General features: G+C 39.8%; 3 protein-coding genes across 8 annotated transcripts in view; 1 reads left to right on the forward strand and 2 right to left on the reverse strand.

Annotated features, from left to right (window-relative positions):
* The window catches only part of hpn (hepsin), a 25715-nt gene extending 14236 nt beyond the window's left edge, over window positions 1–11479 (reverse strand). The window contains exons 1-2 of one of the 3 annotated variants that reach the window (XM_040012988.1): window positions 7936–8050; window positions 5894–6036 (exon numbers count right to left, since the gene is read on the reverse strand). In XM_040012988.1, the coding sequence (XP_039868922.1) occupies window positions 5894–5930 (37 nt within the window). In that variant the 5' untranslated portion in view covers window positions 5931–6036; window positions 7936–8050. Of the gene's footprint in view, window positions 1–5893; window positions 6037–7052; window positions 7161–7935; window positions 8051–11473 lie in introns of those variants that run through there. The other 2 variants (XM_040012989.1, XM_040012990.1) reach the window with 2 other exon arrangements.
* LOC120722150 (lachesin-like) lies at window positions 8737–14751 on the forward strand. Of its 2 annotated transcripts, none has more exons than XM_040012991.1 (9): window positions 8737–8847; window positions 8952–9094; window positions 9328–9410; window positions 9509–9714; window positions 11358–11618; window positions 12046–12357; window positions 12518–12617; window positions 13413–13476; window positions 13834–14751. In XM_040012991.1, the coding sequence occupies exons 1-8, from the start codon at window positions 8793–8795 to the stop codon at window positions 13471–13473; spliced, it is 1221 nt and encodes a 406-aa protein (XP_039868925.1). In that variant the 5' UTR covers window positions 8737–8792; the 3' UTR covers window positions 13474–13476; window positions 13834–14751. The 2 variants fall into 2 exon arrangements, with proteins under 2 accessions (XP_039868925.1, XP_039868926.1); XM_040012992.1 differs by having other exon boundaries at window positions 9024–9094.
* Window positions 14752–16867: 2116 nt separating this feature from the next.
* cd22 (cd22 molecule) lies at window positions 16868–20684 on the reverse strand. 3 transcript variants are annotated; one of them, XM_040013165.1, is made up of 7 exons: window positions 19931–20681; window positions 18410–18757; window positions 18091–18312; window positions 17730–18002; window positions 17462–17543; window positions 17328–17361; window positions 16868–17223 (listed from the first exon to the last, which is right to left on the reverse strand). In XM_040013165.1, the coding sequence occupies exons 1-7, from the start codon at window positions 19968–19970 to the stop codon at window positions 17188–17190; spliced, it is 1035 nt and encodes a 344-aa protein (XP_039869099.1). In that variant the 5' UTR covers window positions 19971–20681; the 3' UTR covers window positions 16868–17187. The 3 variants fall into 3 exon arrangements, with proteins under 3 accessions (XP_039869099.1, XP_039869098.1, XP_039869096.1); XM_040013164.1 differs by lacking the exon at window positions 16868–17223 and having other exon boundaries at window positions 17230–17361; window positions 18410–18754; window positions 19931–20684; XM_040013162.1 differs by lacking the exon at window positions 16868–17223 and having other exon boundaries at window positions 17230–17361; window positions 19931–20683.
* Between the last annotated feature and the right edge of the window lie 29 nt (window positions 20685–20713).

The following is a 20713-nucleotide window of genomic DNA, read 5'->3' on the forward strand; positions in this document are numbered from 1 at the left end:
AGCCAGAATTATGCCAAAGCTTGTTTATGATTGTAAAAAAACATCTGGTCAAGGTGCACGCTGCTAATAGACATTTAATCAATATTAGTGGGAGTCTGTGTAACTCCAAAATAAATTCAAACTTGTGCACTCAATTATTGTTTTTTAAGTCATTAAAGATGCATGCTGTACAATCGTTCCACTTTTAAAAGAGAACAGTTCATAACAAAGCCCAGAAATTACCATGACATTCCCTAAACTTGATAACCATTTCAAGACGTCTGAGTAATGAGTGCACTTTCAACAATATGTCTCATTTTTCTGCATATTTTTAGTCTTTACACGTCTTTACACGTCACCCTAGCTCCTTTGCTTGACTACCTTACTTTGATGTAGTATGGCAGATGATGGATAAACCTAATGATACTTCAGAACACTAGTTTGGATAAATTAACAGTTTAGACAATCTGTCTTATGATGTGACTCATTCTTAATAACAGTGAACAGTATGAAAATTATGCCTGTGTCCTCTGCAATTTTCAAACTGCAAATCCATCAAAGGACCCTTTGGTGGGCGGTTCTGACCTCCAGAGTTCATGCCTGACATCTGTGGCTCAGACACATTGAGTTGGCGTAGACATGTCACTGAAACAAACATGATCAGGTCATTTTAAAGGGTTCTTAAATGGTTTTCTTATTAGATCTACTCCCCATCAGCCCTCCTGCCCCACAGGTACTGACTTTATGTGGATTTTCTGTCCAGTATGTGATCCGCAGAAGTGTAACAGCAAAATTTTAAAAAATCTTAAAAATTGCATTAAACTGCATTAAAAAGAAAATATAGTGAGACTGTTCGATTCCACAGTTGCTGAATTTTTATGTTGTTATCAAGAAACGTGATAGTTGTGTAGACTTGCTGATCCAGAGACCTTAACCTTCTACTCTGCTAACTCCTCACACTGCACAACATAACCTCTCCCTGACAGTGGCGGTCCTAGCCTGTTTGGCGCCCTGGGCGAACACTCCCTTGTCCATCTTCCATTGGTTTTAATTTTGCACTCCAGTATGAACACCCATCCCCCAACTCGAGGATCACCACAACATAACCTAATAGACCTACACCTTAGTTCACAGATATGCTTTGTCTAGGGTTTATTTCTTGGATTTCGCACAACCCGGGATTCAAATCATGAATACATAATAATACATTATGGGCTTGGATTTACAACATTATGAATGAAATGTGCTCTATTTGGAAACAGCTTTTGACCCTTTCGACAGGTTGTGTATAAGACTTTAAATCTTCAAACTGTAAATTATAAATTTTAAATTGTCATTGATCCTTTTACCCCGAGTCCTAATGTATATGTTTATTTTCTTGCTCTTCTTATATTTATTGTTTGTTTACTTGCACTGCTGTAACTGGAGCCTCGTTGTCTCGTCTCTCTATATACTGGACTGTATGTAGTGGAGATGACAGTAAAGTTTACTTTGACTTCAGCAGCGAGCAGGCGCACCGAGGGCTCTCGCGCTCACTTTTCGTGTATAGAATTTCGAAAAAACATCGGTGCAAATTATAAGTCTGTATCATAATGTCTGGTGTTTTCGTGTTTGTTGTTTTGTTTTTATTTTGTTTTATTTCGCGAGTTGGTTATTAGACGCCACTCCAGCCAGCCAGAGAATCCCCCGCCGCCCCGCCCTCTCATCCCTGTGCCGCAAGCAGCAGGCGCACCTCGCAAACGGAGGGCGCCCTTACTCCCAGCAAATGGGCGATAGAAAACCGATCGGTGCCTGTGCCATTCCCAATATGCGCTGGCATGACGTCGAGGCAGCATGAGTACGAGCAATTTTATTTATTTTTTGGTCGATGCCCGTGATGCCGTCCCCCACCATGATGCCGCCCCGGGCAACCGCCCGTGTCGCCGGTATCAAAAACCGCTACTGCTCCCTGACTAACTCTACCTGTACACAGATGCTTGAAAACTCCCTACGTCTTTCTTGCCTCCTCCCTCTCTTCTCTTTGTACCTTTTTCTTCTCCTCCTCCCATTCCATACCTGTCCTCTCCTCCACCTCTCCTGTCCTCAGGCTTCCCATCCAGCTAAATAATGGTGTTATTGTTCTTTGAAACTGTGAGTAACAGCTGTGACCCAAAGGTCAGAAGGAGATGGTGAAGATACAAACAGAGGTATAGAGATGTATGATTAAGCTTAACGACCCATGTTTGCTCTTTCACATTTTCTTTCCACCATACCTCAGCTCTAACAAAAACATGCCAAAAAGCTATTTTTGGCTGTTCTCTTTTCACAAAGAAATGTTGCTGGTTTTTACATTAGATGTCCTTCTTGGCACAACCCCACAGGGATTTCTGGATAGAGCCACTACACTACTGCTGCTTTAATACACTGCAGCCCTGAACATTGATAGACATCCAACGGAGACGTGAGACCAAAAAATGTCTAACTCAGTCAGGTCAGACATTAAAGGAGGTATACCCCTCCATCTTCCTATTACAAACTCCATGTGATGGCCAGCTGAGCCCACTCAAGAGACAAGAGTAACTGTCTAGAGAATTCACAGCGAACTAGTGGGCATAGTGTTTCCTGCCACCTGCACACTCCAGCCATCAACACCCACACATAAATCTAATGTGTTTGAAGAAATGACAAAGCATCATATAGACTTGTTGTTTAGCTACATGTAATCATGTTCTACATGTGAATAAAGGTCACTTTCTAACTGTTTCTCTCTCCAGTATACCCAGTTTACATGTGAAACATCTCTAGACTGGTGCCACTCACCCTTCTTGTTCCTCATATTGGCCGTTCCTTCTTTTTTCCAGCTATTCTCCCCCACATGCCATTTTCCTAATCACAAAGCAGGCCAGAACAAGCTCTCCATTGTATCTACCTCTACCTGAGACCCACTTTTCTCTTGTGTGTGTGGGTATACATGTCAATGTGTGTATTATGAGGCAGGGCTTTCTGAAATCTCTGTGGTCTTATAGTGGATGATTGGATTAAAATAGTTAATGTTCCTATAAAGCACTGAGTGTAGTCCATATGGATGATATTAGGAATATACGCTACCCTGAAAGAACGCACTAGCAAATCCTGTTCATTTATCTTGACAGCTAACCAAAACATAAAAGCTACTAACAAAAGTTTTTACAGGATACAAAGTCTGAGCCCTGAGCTCTTGCTAACAACAAGCTTAGTCAACAAAAACATTTTAGTTAGTGCGTATTAGCAACATCACTGTTTTGGTGTAATTTTACCATGAATTCCAAATTTAGAGCTGCTACGAAGTGTGTCTGGATAGATTGTTGCCATGGTTTGTTGTCTTTATGGCAAATAAGGGTAAGAATGAATCATAATATAGTGCATGACCAATCCACAGAGACGTGCAGATCATCCACAAACTCTTTTATAGTTTCCAATGTCTGTTCTCAATCATGAGTCACATGTTAGTCATTCTGTGGGATGTTAGATGTTATACTTTTAACATCGCATGTAGCATCTGACTGCTGGTTAAAAAGCAACAGCTATGCACCAGATGACAGGTTAAGCCTCCCTAAACCAAGTTAAAAAACACAAAAACACCACACCACATGACTACTGTCATGTTACCACAGTGCATTTTATGATACGCTATGCTGCCAAAAGTATTCACTCATCTGCCTTCACATGCTCATGAATTTAAGAGACATCCCATTCTTAATCAATAATGAAGAATTTAATTGAATATGTCAGCCCACCCTTTGCAGCTATAACAGCTTCAGCTTGTCTCAGAAGGCTTTCCACAAGGTTTATAAGTGTATTTATTGGACCATTCTTCCAGAAACACATTTCTGAGGTGAGACACTGATGTTGGACGAGACGGTCTGGCTCACAGTCTCTGCTCTAATTCATCCCAAAGGTGTTCTGTCGGGTTGAGGTCAGGACTCTGTGCAGGCCAGTCAAGTTCTTCCACACTAAACTCGCTCATCCATGTCTTTATGGACCTTGCTTACAGAAAAAAATCTGATAATTAATTTCTTTATTTTGCTGTGAACCTATTGTAAAAAAAAAATGTGGGTGGGACTTTTATCAGTAGGAAAAACTATAAAAACCTATTTAAACTACAGTTAAAGTAAAAATATCTGCCCTCCGTCACATTTTTAAAAGCTGTTCAGTGGGCCGGATCGCATTCTGTCCAATTTCAGCCCCCCTGCCTTATGTTTCACACCCCTGTGCTATGCTAATGTTTATTAGGTCTGCTGACCCTCTCCATTCCTTACTGCATTGTCAGCATCTAATGTATCATCCTTTATCCTCTAAGCAGCGACATTTGGACATGGGGAAACCAGGAAGATCAGATATTTATGCAACTGGTTCATCAAAACAGGTCTGATCTTGCTTCAACAAACACATCCCCTCCAATATAAATAGGAAAAAGGTTTAAGGGGTTCGCAAAACGAACAGAGGAATGTCCATCATCAAGTAAGCCTAGGTGTGGTACAGTAGGAGTGGGATAATAACAGTACAGGAGCAGAAAGAGACCTCACACACAGCTAAAGTTACAACACGAACTATAAGTCATACATGTAGCGGTCATTATCACACAAGACTAAAAATAAACACGAACACAGGAAATATTAATCTAATTAGACAGACACACTATCCTATGAGAAGAGTGTGCTTACACGCATGTGCATATTTCCTTTTCTTTACTTATTCACACTTACGTGGTATATAATCATGTAGAGGTTGAGACAAACACAGATTGCCTCTGAAAGCTGATGACGTACCACCTAATCTTAGCTCAGACAAAAACAAAATTAGCCACAACATATGTGACACACCTAAGATGAAGTGTGTTTTCCATATAATTACACACATTAAAGACGCAGCCTGTGTTTGGGTGGACGCCTTTTCTGTGAGGCATTAGTGGTTCGCAAACCCATGCTGAAACACAGAAAGTAAATTACAGCAAAGCCTTGCCGAAGGAGAAGAACCGAGGAAGATGTGGAAATCATTTTAAGGAAAACTTCATTTCCTGGGAGACTATCGGCTTCAATGCTGGAAAGCTGTCCCTCGTGTAAGGTAAGGAAAGCAACTTATAAGTAGCACATTTAAAAGAGATAAAAACAGTGTTAAAGTACTGTTTTAGGATTAAAATGATAAGAGCTCTTGAAAGGTCACGTATTTATGTAGACATCACAAACAGAATGTCACAGTTCATACTGACACAAGTGCCTTTCAGCAATAACATGGCAAATAATCTTATCTTTCCTTCCATAAATTACAGTCAAGTCATTTGCAGCCGTAAAACTTGCGTATAAAACTGTGCCACATCACATTTTAGCTAATACCAAAAGACAGGAGGACATGTGGAGTCTCTGGTTTCTTTTTAATGTTGGATTTCCCTGATGCTGTTGGAATAAAACAGGAGAACTAAGGTTACAGTAAGTAGTTAGTTTACGATTGCCAAGGGATGATGTTGTTATTGCAGTTAGTATATTGTGTTACAGTTTACCGTGCTAGTGTGCAAAGGACTTTGACATATCAGATTTCTACTTGGGTTGGGTGCTTATTCTTGTTGTAAGAGAAAAACATCAGCCAGTTCAAGTATATGTTTTTCACCCTAAAAGAACCTCAAAAATAACTCCAGTGACTATCATAGAGACAGCCAGCTTTGCAAAAAGCAGTTAATGGTTAACTGTCATGTGGACTGATGTCTCTTCCCAGACACAGAAAGTAGGCAGCATGGGCTGCAGCATGACCAGCGCAGCATTTCAATCTTCAGATATGTATGCATGTATGCATGCATGCATGCACGTGTGTGTGTGTGTGTGTGTGTGTGTGTGTGTGTGTGTGTGTGTGAAAGGCAGGAGATAAGACAGCAAAGACTTGTATATTTCACATGCGCACTCACCCATCTTTCCTTCAGTCACAACTTTTTCAGCATACATTTGTGCACAACAGGAAGCAACAGTCGACAGCGGCAGTTTCTTCCTTTCTCTTCCTCTCCTTGACTCCTTGAGGCAGATGGTCCAAGTCCTTGGTGCTCCCTTTTGTCTGGCAGCATGACATTGATAGGATTGTGTAAAAAAGATAAAAAATCGATAAAGCGGGTAGTATAATATTCTGCTATAATCTATCTTTGGGCAGAAACAATTCACTCAAAACCTGCTTTGATAAATTTTATGATCTCTAAAACATCTGATCTTTATATTTTCAATTAATTCCTGAAACTCTGAGATGTTACAGCAGCTGTTAGTCACTGACTTTGTTTAATTCGGAGGATGTATGTCTATCCTCTATACCCAAGACCCGCACCCCTCCAGGCTTTCCAACAAGTTCCTGTTACATTGGGCTCGACTATGAATTACACCCTCACTTGCCACTTTATTAGGTACACCTTGCTAGTACCAGATTAAATCCACTTTTGCCTTCACTACTGCCTTAATTTTTCATGTCATAGATTCAACAATTTGTTGGAAACATTTGGTCCATATCCACTCGACAGCATCACACAGTTGCTGCAGACTTGATGGCTGCACATCCGTGCTAGGAATCTCCTGTTTCATCACATCCCAAAAAGGCACTCTGTTGGATTGAGATCTGGTGACTGTGGAGGCCATTTGAGTACCATGAACTCATTGCAGTGCTCAAGAAACCAGGCTGAGATGATCTGAACTTTGCAACATGGTTCATCATTATCCTGGAAGCAGCCATTAGAAGATGAGTACACTGTGGTCATAAAGCGATGGACAGGGTCAGCAACAGTGGTGTTTAAACGATGCACAGTTCGTACTAAGGTACCCAAAATGTGCCAAAAAAGATAATCCACATCATTATACCACCACCATCGACCAGAACATATAAAACAAGGCAGCGTTTAATCCACGCAACACCAAATTCTGACCCTATCAGCAGAAATCAAGACTCATCAATCCAGATCATGTTTTTTCAGTCTCCTATTATCCAGCTTTAGATTACAACACACAGGATAAGCCTGTGTGAATTGTTATTACTGTTATTAACCAATCTGCTTCGAGGTTTGACAAGTTTGGAGATTCTCTTCTGCATACCTTCGTTGTAATGTGTGGTTATCTGAGTTGCTGTTTCCTTCCTATCAGTTCAAAGCAGTCTGGTCATTCTCCTCTGACCTCTGACATGAACACGGTATTTTCTCTCACAGAACTGTCACTCACTGGACATTTTCTACTTTTCTGACAATTCCCAGCAAACCCTGGAGATAGTTGAGTTGGAAAAATCCCAGCAGATCGGCAGTTTCTGAAATACTCAAATCAGTCCATCTGGCATCAACAGCAATCTACGTTCAAAGTCTCTTAAATCCTTCCTCTTCTCCAATCTGATGCTTGGTTTGAACTTCAGCAGGTCGTGTTAACCATGTCTGCATGCCTAAATGCATCGGTTTGCTGCCAAGGACCTAAAAATGTGGCTAGTGAGTGTAATTACATGTGCATAATAACAGATAAGTGGATGATGATCATTTAAAAATTATTTACAATTTTTGCTGCTTTTGAAAAAGCACAACATACATACAACATACAAATGAGATCGTTGAGATCTGAAGATCTCATTTAAAGTAATGTATCCTGGCTGTATAAAAGTCTATCACATTGCCATTCTATACATCACAATGTAAAACCTGTGCTGTGACGTTTGAAAAGTGTTTGTTTGTAGGCTAATATTGGCAGTGAGTATTGGAGACTAATTTAAACCGCTGAGGGTCACTGATTAAACAGGTTAAACAGACCCAAGGGCATTTTAAAAAGCTTGCCATATAAACTTTAAATAATTAAAATATCACTGCCAACTTTAGTTTAGACTATTTCAAATAACTTTAGCAAGGTTAACTCCTTAAGGAGAAAACGAAATGAGCGTGACTGCTAGTAACCAACAAGGCTTAAAGACACCATTCAAATCGCCTTCCAGACAATGACTCACCTGTCTGTTTCCCTCAGCTACAGGTGGAGCCTTTCGCTTTAAAAAGATGTACAAATCAAAAGAAGGCCCATAAAACCTCTAATAGGAAGAAATTGGATAGCAATTTTAAACGCCAACACGGATAAATCCAAAACTTTCCGAGCTTTTGCCAAGTAAATCCTTCCCCCCCTTTTTTTGCTCTCTCCACAGGTTACTGACCCCAACAAAGAAGACGAAGAAAAAACAGTAAATAGCCGCTTTCTACGACAGCTCTTCCTGTCAACCAAAACCACCAGAGCTCGCTTCTAACTGGAGAGAGAGGAACATTTGGACGAATTAAAACAAACTTTTAGTTTCGTCGCTCTGTGTGTGCGTGTGCTGTGGTCGTCCTGCGAGCGGTCATCTGCGCACAAGAGAGGGGCACGAGTGACGTCAGCACACGTTTCTGAGCGGACAAACCGCGCGCGAGGGCTCTCTCGGGACCCCTACAGACCTGCCGCAGCTCAACGCACAGACATATAAACACAAGCTCACTGAGACAAACACTGTCAGCTGTTATTTTGTATATTATATTGAACTTGTTGACCTCAATGTCACTGAGTCAGCAGATGCATGCAGTATCCACCAGCCGGCACCCTCTCTCTCTCACACAAACACACACCAAGTTCTCTTTACTGACATGAAAGCCTAGTCACGGTCCTAGTTCCTCGTTGGCAGATAGTATAAAGGGGAATTTGACATTTGACTTACACATACAACTGCACTGAATTACCCAAAGACTAGAAGAGGACGCCTTGTTAGACAGGGTGAGAGTGAAGCCAAAGAAGGTTGGGAGGATCAGAGCACCACAGCTAAACAGACAGCAAAGAAGGCAGAAGATGCATGGAGGCATGGCTCAGAGCTGCTGGCTCTTGGTCACACTCTCTCTGAAAGGTAGGTACATATATAAAAGCGCTGCAGCAGTCATGCTGGGATCCGAGCTTCACGCAAAGACAGTGATGGTTAGAATTTAGGGGTTTTTTTTGTTGGTATTCCAGGTATTCTTGCTGGTGATTGGTCAGTTCATCTCCCATCTGGTCCCATCTGTGCTGTGATTGGTTCTTCCATAGAAATCTCGTGTTCCTATGACTACCCGCAGACCTCCAATGAAACCAGGGAAGAGGGGTGGCCCTCTGCTCAGGTATTTCAATAAAGAAGGCATTGTTAGCAGTTATACTGTGCACTAAGAGCTAAAAACTGCAGTCAGAATAAAAACAAGTGTCAGTTCTTTGAAAAAAAACTAGCCAAAATTAGTTTTTATGCTAAGCTTACAGGTGATGTTTTGGGTGTGGTTTGAACAGATACAGTCAAGTTAATTGAAAATTTTCCACTTTACTGTATCCACTGATTTAAAAAGCTCTGTGTATCTGTTAGGGTGGAGGAGGTGAAGGAGGACAAAAGTACATGGTTTTGTCTGAGATGTGGTGCCTTGAAGACAGCCGGTGTATTACGGCAAGGTAACAATGATGTGTTGAAGTCACAGAAACACACACGAGGGTGGAAGTAAAGAGCACAGGTGTCTAAGTCTGTCTGCTTGTCCCTCTGTCTGTGTTAGATACGTGTACCACAGCGATCACATCTTCCCAGATCCATCCTACCAGAACAGGGTGCAGTACCTGGGAGAACCAGGAAGCAAGGTCTGCTCTCTGAGGATTACTGATCTAAGGCAGTCAGACAGCGGGACCTACGTGTTTTACCTCATCACCAACCACTCCACAGAGAAGATGCCAGAGCAGGCCGGCGTACAGCTCCTGGTGGCAGGTGTGAACCTTAAACAAGTAAAAATATCCTTCTCATCGCTAACAATGATACTGTGCAATCAGCAAACGCATCGTCCCCCCATCATTCAAAAGCTTTTATAGATTTGCAAAGTACACAAGAAAAGATACATTATTTTATATCTATTTTTATGAGTTTCCTCCTGTTGTCATAATCATTTTATACCCTAGATGAGTCACATCAGTATGACCTGGCAAACCATTAAAGACAAACCACACATCCCTTCTTATTATTTTCTATGTGCATTGTGGTTTTGTCTGTTTCTCTTTCTTTTGCTATGTATTGGTCGACTTCTCTGTAAGTAAGATAAAAAAAAACTTCTCTGTAAGTTGCTCAACTTCCTTGTCACAGAATATATCTCTGTTTGCTCTGTTTCTTATTTTGTTTTCTTGATGAATGGATCTGAGTGTGATTCCCTGTTGTTAGAAACACAGCGCAGTCAGAGACCAGCATTTACTGTCCAATAACCTAAAGCCAAACCTAAAGCTAGCAGCGTTTACAGTTTACCTTACTGTATTTCTTAAATGACTGCTTAGCAAAGCTCGTTGCTTTTTCTAGCACCATTGCAATATTCAGTAACAGTTTCCTTTGTGCAACCCTTTGTCTGACATTTTGTGCTATTTATGAGAAGCTGAAGTGAAACCGACGACTTGTTGGGTTTAAGTAATCTTGATGTAAGACTCTGTTTCATAACCTTTGATGCTTTTGAGGTTGTAGTCAAATTACTCTTAGAGCTAAACATTAAAGACGGGTTAGTATTTGCAGAGCTTGGGAGAAAAAGATATTATAAGCTGTTGAGAGGCAATCGAGTTGAGTTTGTCTGTCTTACATAAAGCCGGTGTGAGAAATGACAGCAAATAGCTATATGATTATGTTAAGACATTGTGGAATAATAGTGTTTAGCATTAAATTAAAACACATTCCCTGTGTGTGTGCTTTAATATGAGCCTCTCAGCTCTATGTCTTGGTATAGCTTGTCTGGTTCTGCATGCATATGAGAGCATCAGAGTCCTGTCCTTTAAAACTGGTGGTCTTCTGTGGATCTATAAAGAAATTAAATAGTACATACATAATATCACATGTAATAGTGATATGGCCCAAAAACAATGGAATAGAAAGCATTCATAGTGGTTTCCACCTACCTTTAAATAGAAAATAGGCATGTACAAATGGTATATAAATCACTCCACCCATTGGCTTACCAACCACTTTTTTTAGACTCAAATATGGTATTTTGGTTGTTGCATTGTTGGACGGGTACCTAAAGACTACAGACACCAGGCTGTAAGTGTACTTCCTTCTGCTCTATTTGCGCATTTTTACATGTGCACCAATGGAGGCTGACTCACTTTTAGAGTCAGCCTCCAGTTACCGTTAGAGGAACTGTTTGTTTGTTTTTTACTTTGGCTTTGTTTTTCAGCTGCAGAGCTTGTTCCTTGAATACTGTCCTCATTAACAAAAATGAACTAGTTAACTATTAGGATAGTGTTTTACTCTGCAGAAAGCTAAAAGTTGTTGACTTTTAGCTTTTTGTAATTCATGATTGTTTTTTCCATTTGAATATATGAAATAATAATCTCACCACATATGTGCTTTGTCTGTTTCTGTGTTTTTTTTCCCTTCAGACTCCCCCAGTGCAGTCACTGCCTTAGCAAGTCCATCCAGGGGCATCACAGAGGGTGCAACCTTACGTTTGGCCTGCTGCAGCCCTGCAGAGTCACAGGCCAATGTGACTTGGCACAAGAGCACAAGTAACAGCGTAACACACACTGGACAGGTGTGGAATATTACTGAAGTTAAATCAGATGACTCTGGCAGCTACTACTGTCAGATGCAAACTGGAGCCAAAGTGCATAACTCAACCATACTACCAGTTGATGTGCAGTGTAAGTCAAGCTTTTGTTATAAATGTAAAAATCAGATCAACATTTATATACAAGGTCATTCATCTGTTTATTTATTAAGCTTGTTTTGACACACAGAACTCCAAAGAGCAGAAAGAAAATTTTCAAGCTTAAAATATGTGCTGCTGACGAAGCATTTTAACTCTTTCTAGAGAAATTCTAAAAGTAAGAAACTTCCGCATTAAGCCTGGGTTAACCTTTTGTAACAGGGACACAAGCAGTGCTCTTACAGAGTTTTTATTTCCTCTGTTTCCTCAGTATTATTGTAGGGCCTTTACTTTACAATATAAAGCGCCTTGAGGCAACTGTTATTGTAATTTGGTGTTATATAAATAAAACTGATTTGAATTGAATCAAATTCACGTGAAGATTTAACTTATCTCTAATGTACTTTAATGCCTCCTTCTAGATGCTCCTCGAAACACAACCGTCTCAGTGTCACCTGCTGGACAGCTAGATTACGAGCTCCCCATGACTCTGACCTGCAGCAGTGATGCTAACCCGCCCGTGCACACATACATCTGGTACCAGGGTGCAGCATGTCTCAGTGACGCAGACAAAAGCTTTCATCAAGGCAGACGAACTGTAGCTACACCCACAGGAAGCAGCCAGACATCCAGCAGTGCCAACATCACCACTGAGGAATCTGGGCAGCACTGCTGTGTGGCACGAAACAGACATGGATCTCAGACTTTCAGTATAACGCCCAGAGCCTCCAGAGGTAGGTGTATGAAGAGGCAGGTCTTAATATAATATTAAGACCTTTCCCTGCCTACGGTGTCAAACATCACATAAAGCCAAACTTTACCACCACAATATCATTATATCCATTTTTTTCAAACATTAAAAGTTACTAATGTGTATTTTGTTGTCAACTGCAGCTGTGATCCCACCCCTCTCTGGAAAAAGAAAAGGGGTGATTGCTGGAGTGTTCATTGGAATCCTTCTGGTTATTGTTGTCATAGCCATCTGTGTCATAAGGTGGGCCTTTGTTTGTTTTACAACCAGTAACTTTCATCATAATTCACTTCACAGTCCCTGTAGCTGGGCTTGTGCACAATATGTGTAAAATAATTTCATTAAAATCAAATGAGAGTGGTCATTGCTTAAGTCAGAGTCATTGGTTACTGGCGTGGATCATTTAAGCAAATGAGTTATTACTTAAAGGTTAGGTTTAAATATGACCAAAAAGATAAATCAATCAATTATCTTGGGTCATTCTATCTCAAATCAACACGAGATTTCTGCTCGACCATCTCAGATTTTGGATAAAAAATTTTATGATAGAAAGTTTGAGTTTATATAATGAGTCCTGTGAAATTTTAATTTCATATATCAGAGCGTTTCTACATAGTACTGTAACTATAACACTGAAAATGATGTAGTTAAATATGTGCACATTTTCCTTTTCAAGACTTGGGTCTCTCTTAAATAATCGTATATTTTTAAAAAATATTGTCTGCTGAGTCATCACCGATGCATAAAAATGTTATGGCCCGAAGTTTGAATATACAGTATACAATGATTGCTGTTAATTTAAATTTCATATATCAAATACCTTTTTAGAAGTCTAGTTGAGTCTAATTAAATCTCTGAGGTAGATTGATTGGTTACTAACTTTGATCATTTAAGGAACCAAAATAGTTAAACAGTAGGTTTAAATATGACTGAAAGGATGAATTAATGAATTTAGTTCATTATATAACATGAAAAGTGACTTTAGATTGCAGTGACAATGTCTTTATTCTTAAAATGTTTTGTTCTTTTTGCTTTCAGGAGACAGAAGTCATCCAGACGTCAGTCATATGTGCTCACTGCAACTGCGTCAGAGCCTTAAAGAGTCAGTGAAATCAGTCTTTATTCTACCTAGAATCTTACCCACAGTGCAGCACATGCACCAACAACAGATCTGTACATTTCTCTAACACACACACACACACACACACAGAGCAAATATTTTTCTTCAGCTCCTCCTGTGTGGTTACCAACATCACTTTCCCCAAAGTAAGACCACATCACATTAACTTTAAATGATTATTACACTATGGCTGAAGTCTAAGGTGGTAATCAAATTTTGGCACCAGTTCTCACCAGCTGTGAGCGTGTGCAGCTCATGTGATAAACATCAATGTTCATTCAAGCAAGCAGGATGCGACAGATTTCAAAGCACTGACCTGAGCTTTCGTTTCCTTTTCAGAAAGAAGCAAACAATGGAGCACCGTCAGAATGTATTTCACCCGCTTGTTTTCCATTAGTTTAAATGCATTTCTTCTTTAGGATTAAGCCTAGTACTGAGTCGAGGATGAAGTGATGCATCTCTAAGAAAAGGTTTTATTCCAAAAGAAAGAAGCTAGGAAACAAATGTCACCCCTTCATATGACCTCAAATTTATTTATTACTGTTTTTAAGTTTATTTTATTTGTATTTTATTTTATTATTTTATGTTATTCGCTTCAGTTTGTTGGAGTGTTGCAGTAACAGATTTGAATTTAAATATCCTCCACGGTTCATTGCATAACACGACTACAGGCGACATCCGGAGATCTCGCTAACACTTCCTGACACAGGGTTGTAACCACACAGCACAAAGTGCACCGGGTAATGTACAAGCAATGTCCAGAAAGAGAAAACATTGAAGAAGTTATTACTGAAGGCCTGCCAGTGATGATGACTGCGAAGATGATAACCCAATTAAGTGCTGCTGGCAAGTCCAACTGGATCCTGTTTGTGTGGCTTTGAGTAAACTCCTGAGAGCGATAAGCCTCCAGCAGATACTGAGCAGAGCGTGAGGAGAAGTGGGAGAGGATGAAAACCAAGAGGACAGTGACTCTAACACCCGGACATCTAAAAACTGCACTATTTTAGGATTTTGCTTTTGTTTGATTTGCCATATTAAAGTGAGGTGTGACGTGCAAAGTTGTTTTAATAAACAATAAAGTGTTTCATTAACAACTATCCAAAGAGACAGTTTTGCACATGTGACTCTTAGCTGTAACAAGTTGCATTTATTACACATTTTTGCAGCCATTTGATGTTTTCATGTGATCTGTAGAGCATGTATTGTGCTGTCAGTGCCAACTCATAATTTCATTAAATGCTCACGAGCTGAAATTTATACTGAAAAGCATCCAGCAAACTGCAGTGGGACCAAAACTTACAAAACTCAGACTTTGGACCTTTTTCAAAGTCAAACTGAACTTGGAAATTTAAAAAAAATAGTTAAAAAAAGAAGAGCCGGAAGCAGATCAAAAGGCAACAAGTTTTACACAGTAATCTTTATACAGTTATATGGCAGCAAATATTTATCCAAGCTTCTGTTACAATTAACATTGAACATTTTAAAACATTAACCACAGTTCTAGCAACAGAAAAGACTATGAGAGTGTCATGTGACCTGTGAGCAGAAGAGAATGCACATGCTTATTGTAAACTCAAGGGGGAGCAGAAAGTGTTGTAACCAGTGAAAGCCATATGTCCACACATCAGCAATGTGGCTAACATAACACACTGGTGTGAAGGAAGACTTAAAGTGTCCTCTCAGTTTCACCCAGGAGAATTCCTATTCACACTAAGGCTTGTGGGCCTCAATTGTTAAATTAAACATTTATATTTTCTCCCTCCCTTCGCTGTGAAATTGAACAATGACCCAGTATTAACGAAGGCAATCTTGCAGCTCAGCTTTTTCTTCTTCTTTCTTTCTTTCTTTCTTTCTGCATAAACCTGTTATGTTTTCTGTGCTTGTCATTCTGTCTGTCAGCTAAAAATCTGAATTGATTCCGATAAAACTTTGTAGGAACATAGAGTGAGATCACGTTAACGATCCATTAAAATTTGGCTTACATCCACCAAGGTCATCTAGGTCAAGTTAATCATTTATTGGACAAAGATAAAAATCCTTATAACTTAGAGACTATAAGACCATCAAGTGTGGTGCGTATTGGCAACATATAGAAAGCACTGTATGAAGATTTTAAATTTCATGTCACATGACCGCTGACCTCTCCTCCAAGGTAAAAGTAACTAATGCTATATAGAGCTATTTACAACTACATTTATATTACCATTGTTTTTATTAACAACATTTGGGCACATAAGGACTGATTCAGCAGGTAAAATAAGTATTGATCATGTCACCAATTTTCTAAGTAAATATGTTTCTAAAGGTGCTATTGACATGAAATTCTCACCATATGTCAGTAATAACCCATCCAATCCACACATGCAAGGAAAATAAACCACAGATGTCCACAAATTAGGTGTAATAATGGGAAATGACACAGGGAAAAAGTATTGAACCCAGGAAAAAAGGGAGACGCAAAAAGATGTGGAAAGTCATGGCACCAGAGGAAATCTATCAGTAATTAGAAAGCAATGCCAAGGCCAAAATTGAAAAACTCTTTAGATGCCAAAAAACACACCATGTTTAAAAGGCACTACATATATCTCCCCAACAACACCAAACCAACACGTTTAATATAACTGAAGGAAGGATGAATGAAAAAAATGTATCTCCTGCCAGGATGATGAAGATGAAACGAAGGTGGACGTTTCAGCAAGACAATGATCCCGAACACACAGCAAAGGAAGCTCTCAGTTGGCTTCAGAGGAAGAAAATAAAGCTGCTAAAATGATCCAGCCAATCAGCTGATCTGAACCCAAGTGAAAATCTATGGAAAGAACTAAAGGTCAGAGTTCACAGAAAGGGTCCACTGAACCATCAGGACTGTTTGTGTGGAAGAATCACGACTGAGCAATGCATGCAAATAATTTCTTTTTATATAGGAGGCATTTTGAAGCTGTAGTCACCAACAAAGGTTTTTGCACAAAATATTGCATAATGTGTGGATTTGATCAGTTTAGCACCTTTGGAAGTATATTTACTTGTTGACGTAGTCAATGCTTAAATATTATATTATCCATCCATTCGCTTCTGCTTATCCTTTCCAGGGTCATGGGGGGTGCTGGAGCCTATCCCAGCTGTCATAGGGCGAGAGGCGGGGTACACACTGGACAGGTCACCAGTCTGTCGCAGGGCTAACACACAGAGACAGAGACAACCATTCGCACTCAGATTCACACCTATGGGTAATTTAGATTAATCAATTAACCTATCCCGACTAACTGCGTGTCTTTGGACTGTGGAAGGAAGCCGGAGTACCCGGGGAGAACCCACGCAAACACGGGGAGAACATGCAAACTCCACACAGAAAGACCCCGGCCTGATGGTGGAATTGAACTCAGGACCTTCTTGCTGTGCGGCAACAGTGCTAACCACCGTGCCCCTATTATATTATATTATATTATATTATATTATATTATATTATATTATATTATATTATATACAAGTTTTACCTGCTGTATATGGATATTCTAAATATCATGTTACTTTAGACCTCTGATCTCTTCTTCAAGGTTGAATAAGGTCAAACTTTCATAAATTGTTTCCTATCTCTAAAACTTGCTTTAAAGCCTGCTGCTTTTGTACTGACAACATTTAGCAAATGATAATAGTATGTGTGGATTCTTGTTTTCTGGGTTATTTTTACCCATTTCACATTGTCACATTTTCATAATCATTGCTGTCCATCTGAAACATAAAAGGACAACATTAGACATTTTGTGAGAGACGGTTATAATCAGTTTGAATCAATATTTCAAACAGACCCGAGTCCAACGTGTCATCCTTCTCACCTCACTGTCCCCAGCAGGATTACACCACCCCTTCCTTTAACAAGGAAACGAGAGACGTTTGCAAACACAGCACAAAAACATTCAAAATCATCCAACTGCTACTAAATTAGGAGTAGTTGGTATGACTCACTTACCGAACCCAGATAATAATCAGTGTAAGGAAAAGCATCAAAACCACTTTGACTGCAATACCAAAAAGGAGGATAACACGATCAACTGTTAAGAAAAGTAGGAGAAAATGACAAATGACCAAGCCTGCATAGTTTCCTCTGCAAAAATTTAAAAATAAATGCACATTTTTTTGAGCCACTAGATTGGATTTCTTAACAATTTTATGAAATATCTACAAATAATTTGCATCATTTGAACAATAGGTTATGCCCACTCGCCTGACAGACTCACTCTTTGTTTCTTCCACTTCCAGCAGGACCGCCGTCGAGTTGCTTTCTCCGAGACTGTTCCCGGCCTGGCAGAGATAGACTCCACTGTGGGATACCTCCAAAGAGGGAAGAGACAGCACTTGGCCCGAGGCCACCTGAAGCCTGGATCTGGAGCTGTACCAGGTGTAACTATCTGCTTCAGGGTTAGCAGCGCTGTTGCAGGTAAGATTCACATTGCTGCCCACTGACAGGAGGCCAGCCTGACTCACCTCAGCAGACACGTTCAGTGGAGAATCTGCATTAAACAAAGTCACTGGTTGCACTTTGTGTTGTATGAGTAAAAACTCAGCTTGCAAGAATTAATATTATCATCATCTACTTACACTGAACATCCAGAGCAGCAGGGTGTGATTGCACTGACTCATACCCCTTGACAGTACATGAATATTTCCCAGTGTCTTCTGCCTGCGCCCACAACAATGTTTTTGTCATTGGATGTCCATCTTTGAACCAGAGTGTGCTTCCAAGTTGGCACGATGTCACACATTCAAGAGTCACCTTTTCTCCAGCTCTCACTCTCTCCGGCTGCACTGTGGCTCTCATCTCTGGATGTGGGTCAGTTAAATATATTTTTTTTTTTAAAAGAAGAAGAGGCTGGAAACATTAAGTCTGGAGAGCACGTTTAATGTAAAATCACTTTACCTGAGACGGTCAGATGCACAGAAGTTTTACTACGCATTCGTATCGTATCCGTGCCAAAATGGAAGTAGTAATGTCCAGTGTCATTAACCTGCAGGTCATGAACTGCCAGGCTGCAGTTGTGCCACTGGTCGCCAAGATATTCATAACGATGGCGATACGACAGAAGGTCTGAAAGCTCAACTCGTTTCCAGACACCATTTTCTAAACGTCCCTTGTACCATCCAGTCGTTCTAACAGTTTCCCCAGCTGTGTAGTTGTATACGCACCTAAAAGTCACAGATGATCCCTTTATAGCACAAAGATCTGGGTTTTCAAATGTCACTGACCAAGCAGCACTCACAGTTCCTGCTGACAGGTGATGAAACACGACAGAACATATTTTGTTAGTTTCTTTTATTATTATGGAGAATTCAAAGACAAGACGTAAAGGGGAAATTGAAGTAAACCGCTGAACAGTGTGTTTTTTACTTCTTACAAAAAAAAAAAATGAGGAAGTGAAGTTGTCAAAACAAGGCAACAACAAGAAGGTGAAGATCACTCTGCTGTTCACTCTTATTCGGCCTCCACTAACTGCAGCTTTTTGTTGTCATCATTTTGGTTTGGCTTTTCAGACTGAAACAAATAACCAAACATTGACCTGACAGATACTAAAACAGTCAGTTAATCAGGGGAAATTACCCGATTACATGATTGCCAGCAGTGCGTGTAATGCAAATACTTTCAAATGTGCATGTGAACTGCCACAGTGAAAACTGGGTACGTGTTTTGGGTACAGAATAGGAAAGTAAGTAGGTTCCTTTAAAAGAGCAAGTAGAGGTTGGGTGTGTTTCCTTTTTGTGACGTGACTGTCTAATTGCTATCAGATAATATTCTTCTGGCAGCTCACTACCAAGCTTTTCATATTTGATGGATTACAATCGGTTCCGATAAAATTTAAGGAGAATAATATTGCTGTTCTCATCCTCATCAATGTTTTTTCTTGCTCATTTGTTGCCTTTTAACTTTCAAAGAGGAAAATCCCACTGAGTACTTTTTTGTATTTGAGTGTCTGCAGTCGCTGAAAATCACACATCCTGAAACAGTTAAACAGCATTTGAACTGTTTCAGCATTTAAGTCTTCCTCTGCTACACGTTAGCAACTGAAAGTCCAAAACATCAAAGTGAAACTTTGAAGAAAAAAAGATGGTTGGGTTGTAAAAATTTGAATCTTGGAAAGTACCTGCTTTCAGAATAATGTAATCCCTCTACTCATTGTCTCATCTTTTTATTTATTCCTGTTTGATGCATCATTGCTTCAGCAGGTACAGTCATCTTAACAACTGTGTTATTTTCTATCCTCATGTTCCACATTCACTCTTTGGCTCTTACAAAGTAAAAGCAGCCCCATGCAGTGTAGACATAACAGATAATTACTAAGTATACTTAAAAAAAAAAGAGCCTAGAATTGCAATCAAAAGAAGTTTTATTCCATTCCAAGCTTTTATGTTATCTTAAAACTCAATTGATAAATAATCTTCTTACCTGACTTCACAGTCAGGAGCAGCAGCACTGCGATCATCATCTCCACATCAATGCACAATATTTCCACACAGCTTTGAAATCTTGGGGTTACAGCTGATACAGTAGACGCCAGCTACACATTTCTGCATTCTGCTCTGTAGAGTTGCATTGAGACCTCTGCATGAACTTGAGATGCAGACAGTGGGAGGGCTCAGCGGTCTCTCACCCATCCTCCGTTATGACTCATCGCCAAAAATGTGACAATTTAAAGTCAGGTGAAAAAACAACAAAACAGAAGACAGAATGGTTTTATTTTGGCCTTAAACTAATTTAATAACATTTGTGAAACCCATTGATAAATAAATTACAGCAAATATTCATTTATTTGTAACTTATTATTCACTTTTTTCAAGATTTTTTTTATAAGCTGGCAGATGGGGAACTTGTGTTTCACTAGTTCAACTTCCATTTCTGTTATTACTCTCACTTCGTAATGAAAATATGACAACTTTGAAAACAAATGCCCCTCCATTATTTTTTCCATCCAGCCAAACACCAAAATGTAAAAATGAAGAAAACCCTCTAACAGAAGGAAGGCATTTCTGGCAGGTCACGATCATTTACCATGAACTTTGTCCCTTGTGCCTTTTTTAAACCATTCAAAGAGAAGCATCACTGATTGAAGGGTGAACAAAGAAGACAGGTTTAAGACATTTGTTTGTGTGTGTGCGCGTGCGCGAACCTGACGTCTGACCCAGCTATAATCGGTTCAGGCTGGGCCTGCATAACCTGTTTGTTACTTGT

The sequence above is a fragment of the Simochromis diagramma genome, unplaced genomic scaffold (genome assembly GCF_900408965.1).
Source record: "Simochromis diagramma unplaced genomic scaffold, fSimDia1.1 OVJJ01000618.1, whole genome shotgun sequence".
NCBI classification, from domain to species: domain Eukaryota; kingdom Metazoa; phylum Chordata; class Actinopteri; order Cichliformes; family Cichlidae; genus Simochromis; species Simochromis diagramma.

Excerpts from the sequence above, each read along its gene's own strand:
- cd22 (XM_040013162.1), bottom strand. The coding sequence starts at position 19,970 with ATGATGATCGCAGTGCTGCTGCTCCTGACTGTGAAGTCAG. Across the intron at positions 18,758-19,930 it reads GCTCCTGACTGTGAAGTCAG|CAGGAACTGTGAGTGCTGCT; the intron begins GTAAGAAGATTA and ends ATCACCTGTCAG. Across the intron at positions 18,313-18,409 it reads TGTGCATCTGACCGTCTCAG|AGATGAGAGCCACAGTGCAG; the intron begins GTAAAGTGATTT and ends ACCCACATCCAG.
- LOC120722150 (XM_040012991.1), top strand. The coding sequence starts at position 8,793 with ATGCATGGAGGCATGGCTCAGAGCTGCTGGCTCTTGGTCACACTCTCT. Across the intron at positions 9,095-9,327 it reads AGGGGTGGCCCTCTGCTCAG|GGTGGAGGAGGTGAAGGAGG; the intron begins GTATTTCAATAA and ends TGTATCTGTTAG. Across the intron at positions 9,411-9,508 it reads AGCCGGTGTATTACGGCAAG|ATACGTGTACCACAGCGATC; the intron begins GTAACAATGATG and ends TGTCTGTGTTAG.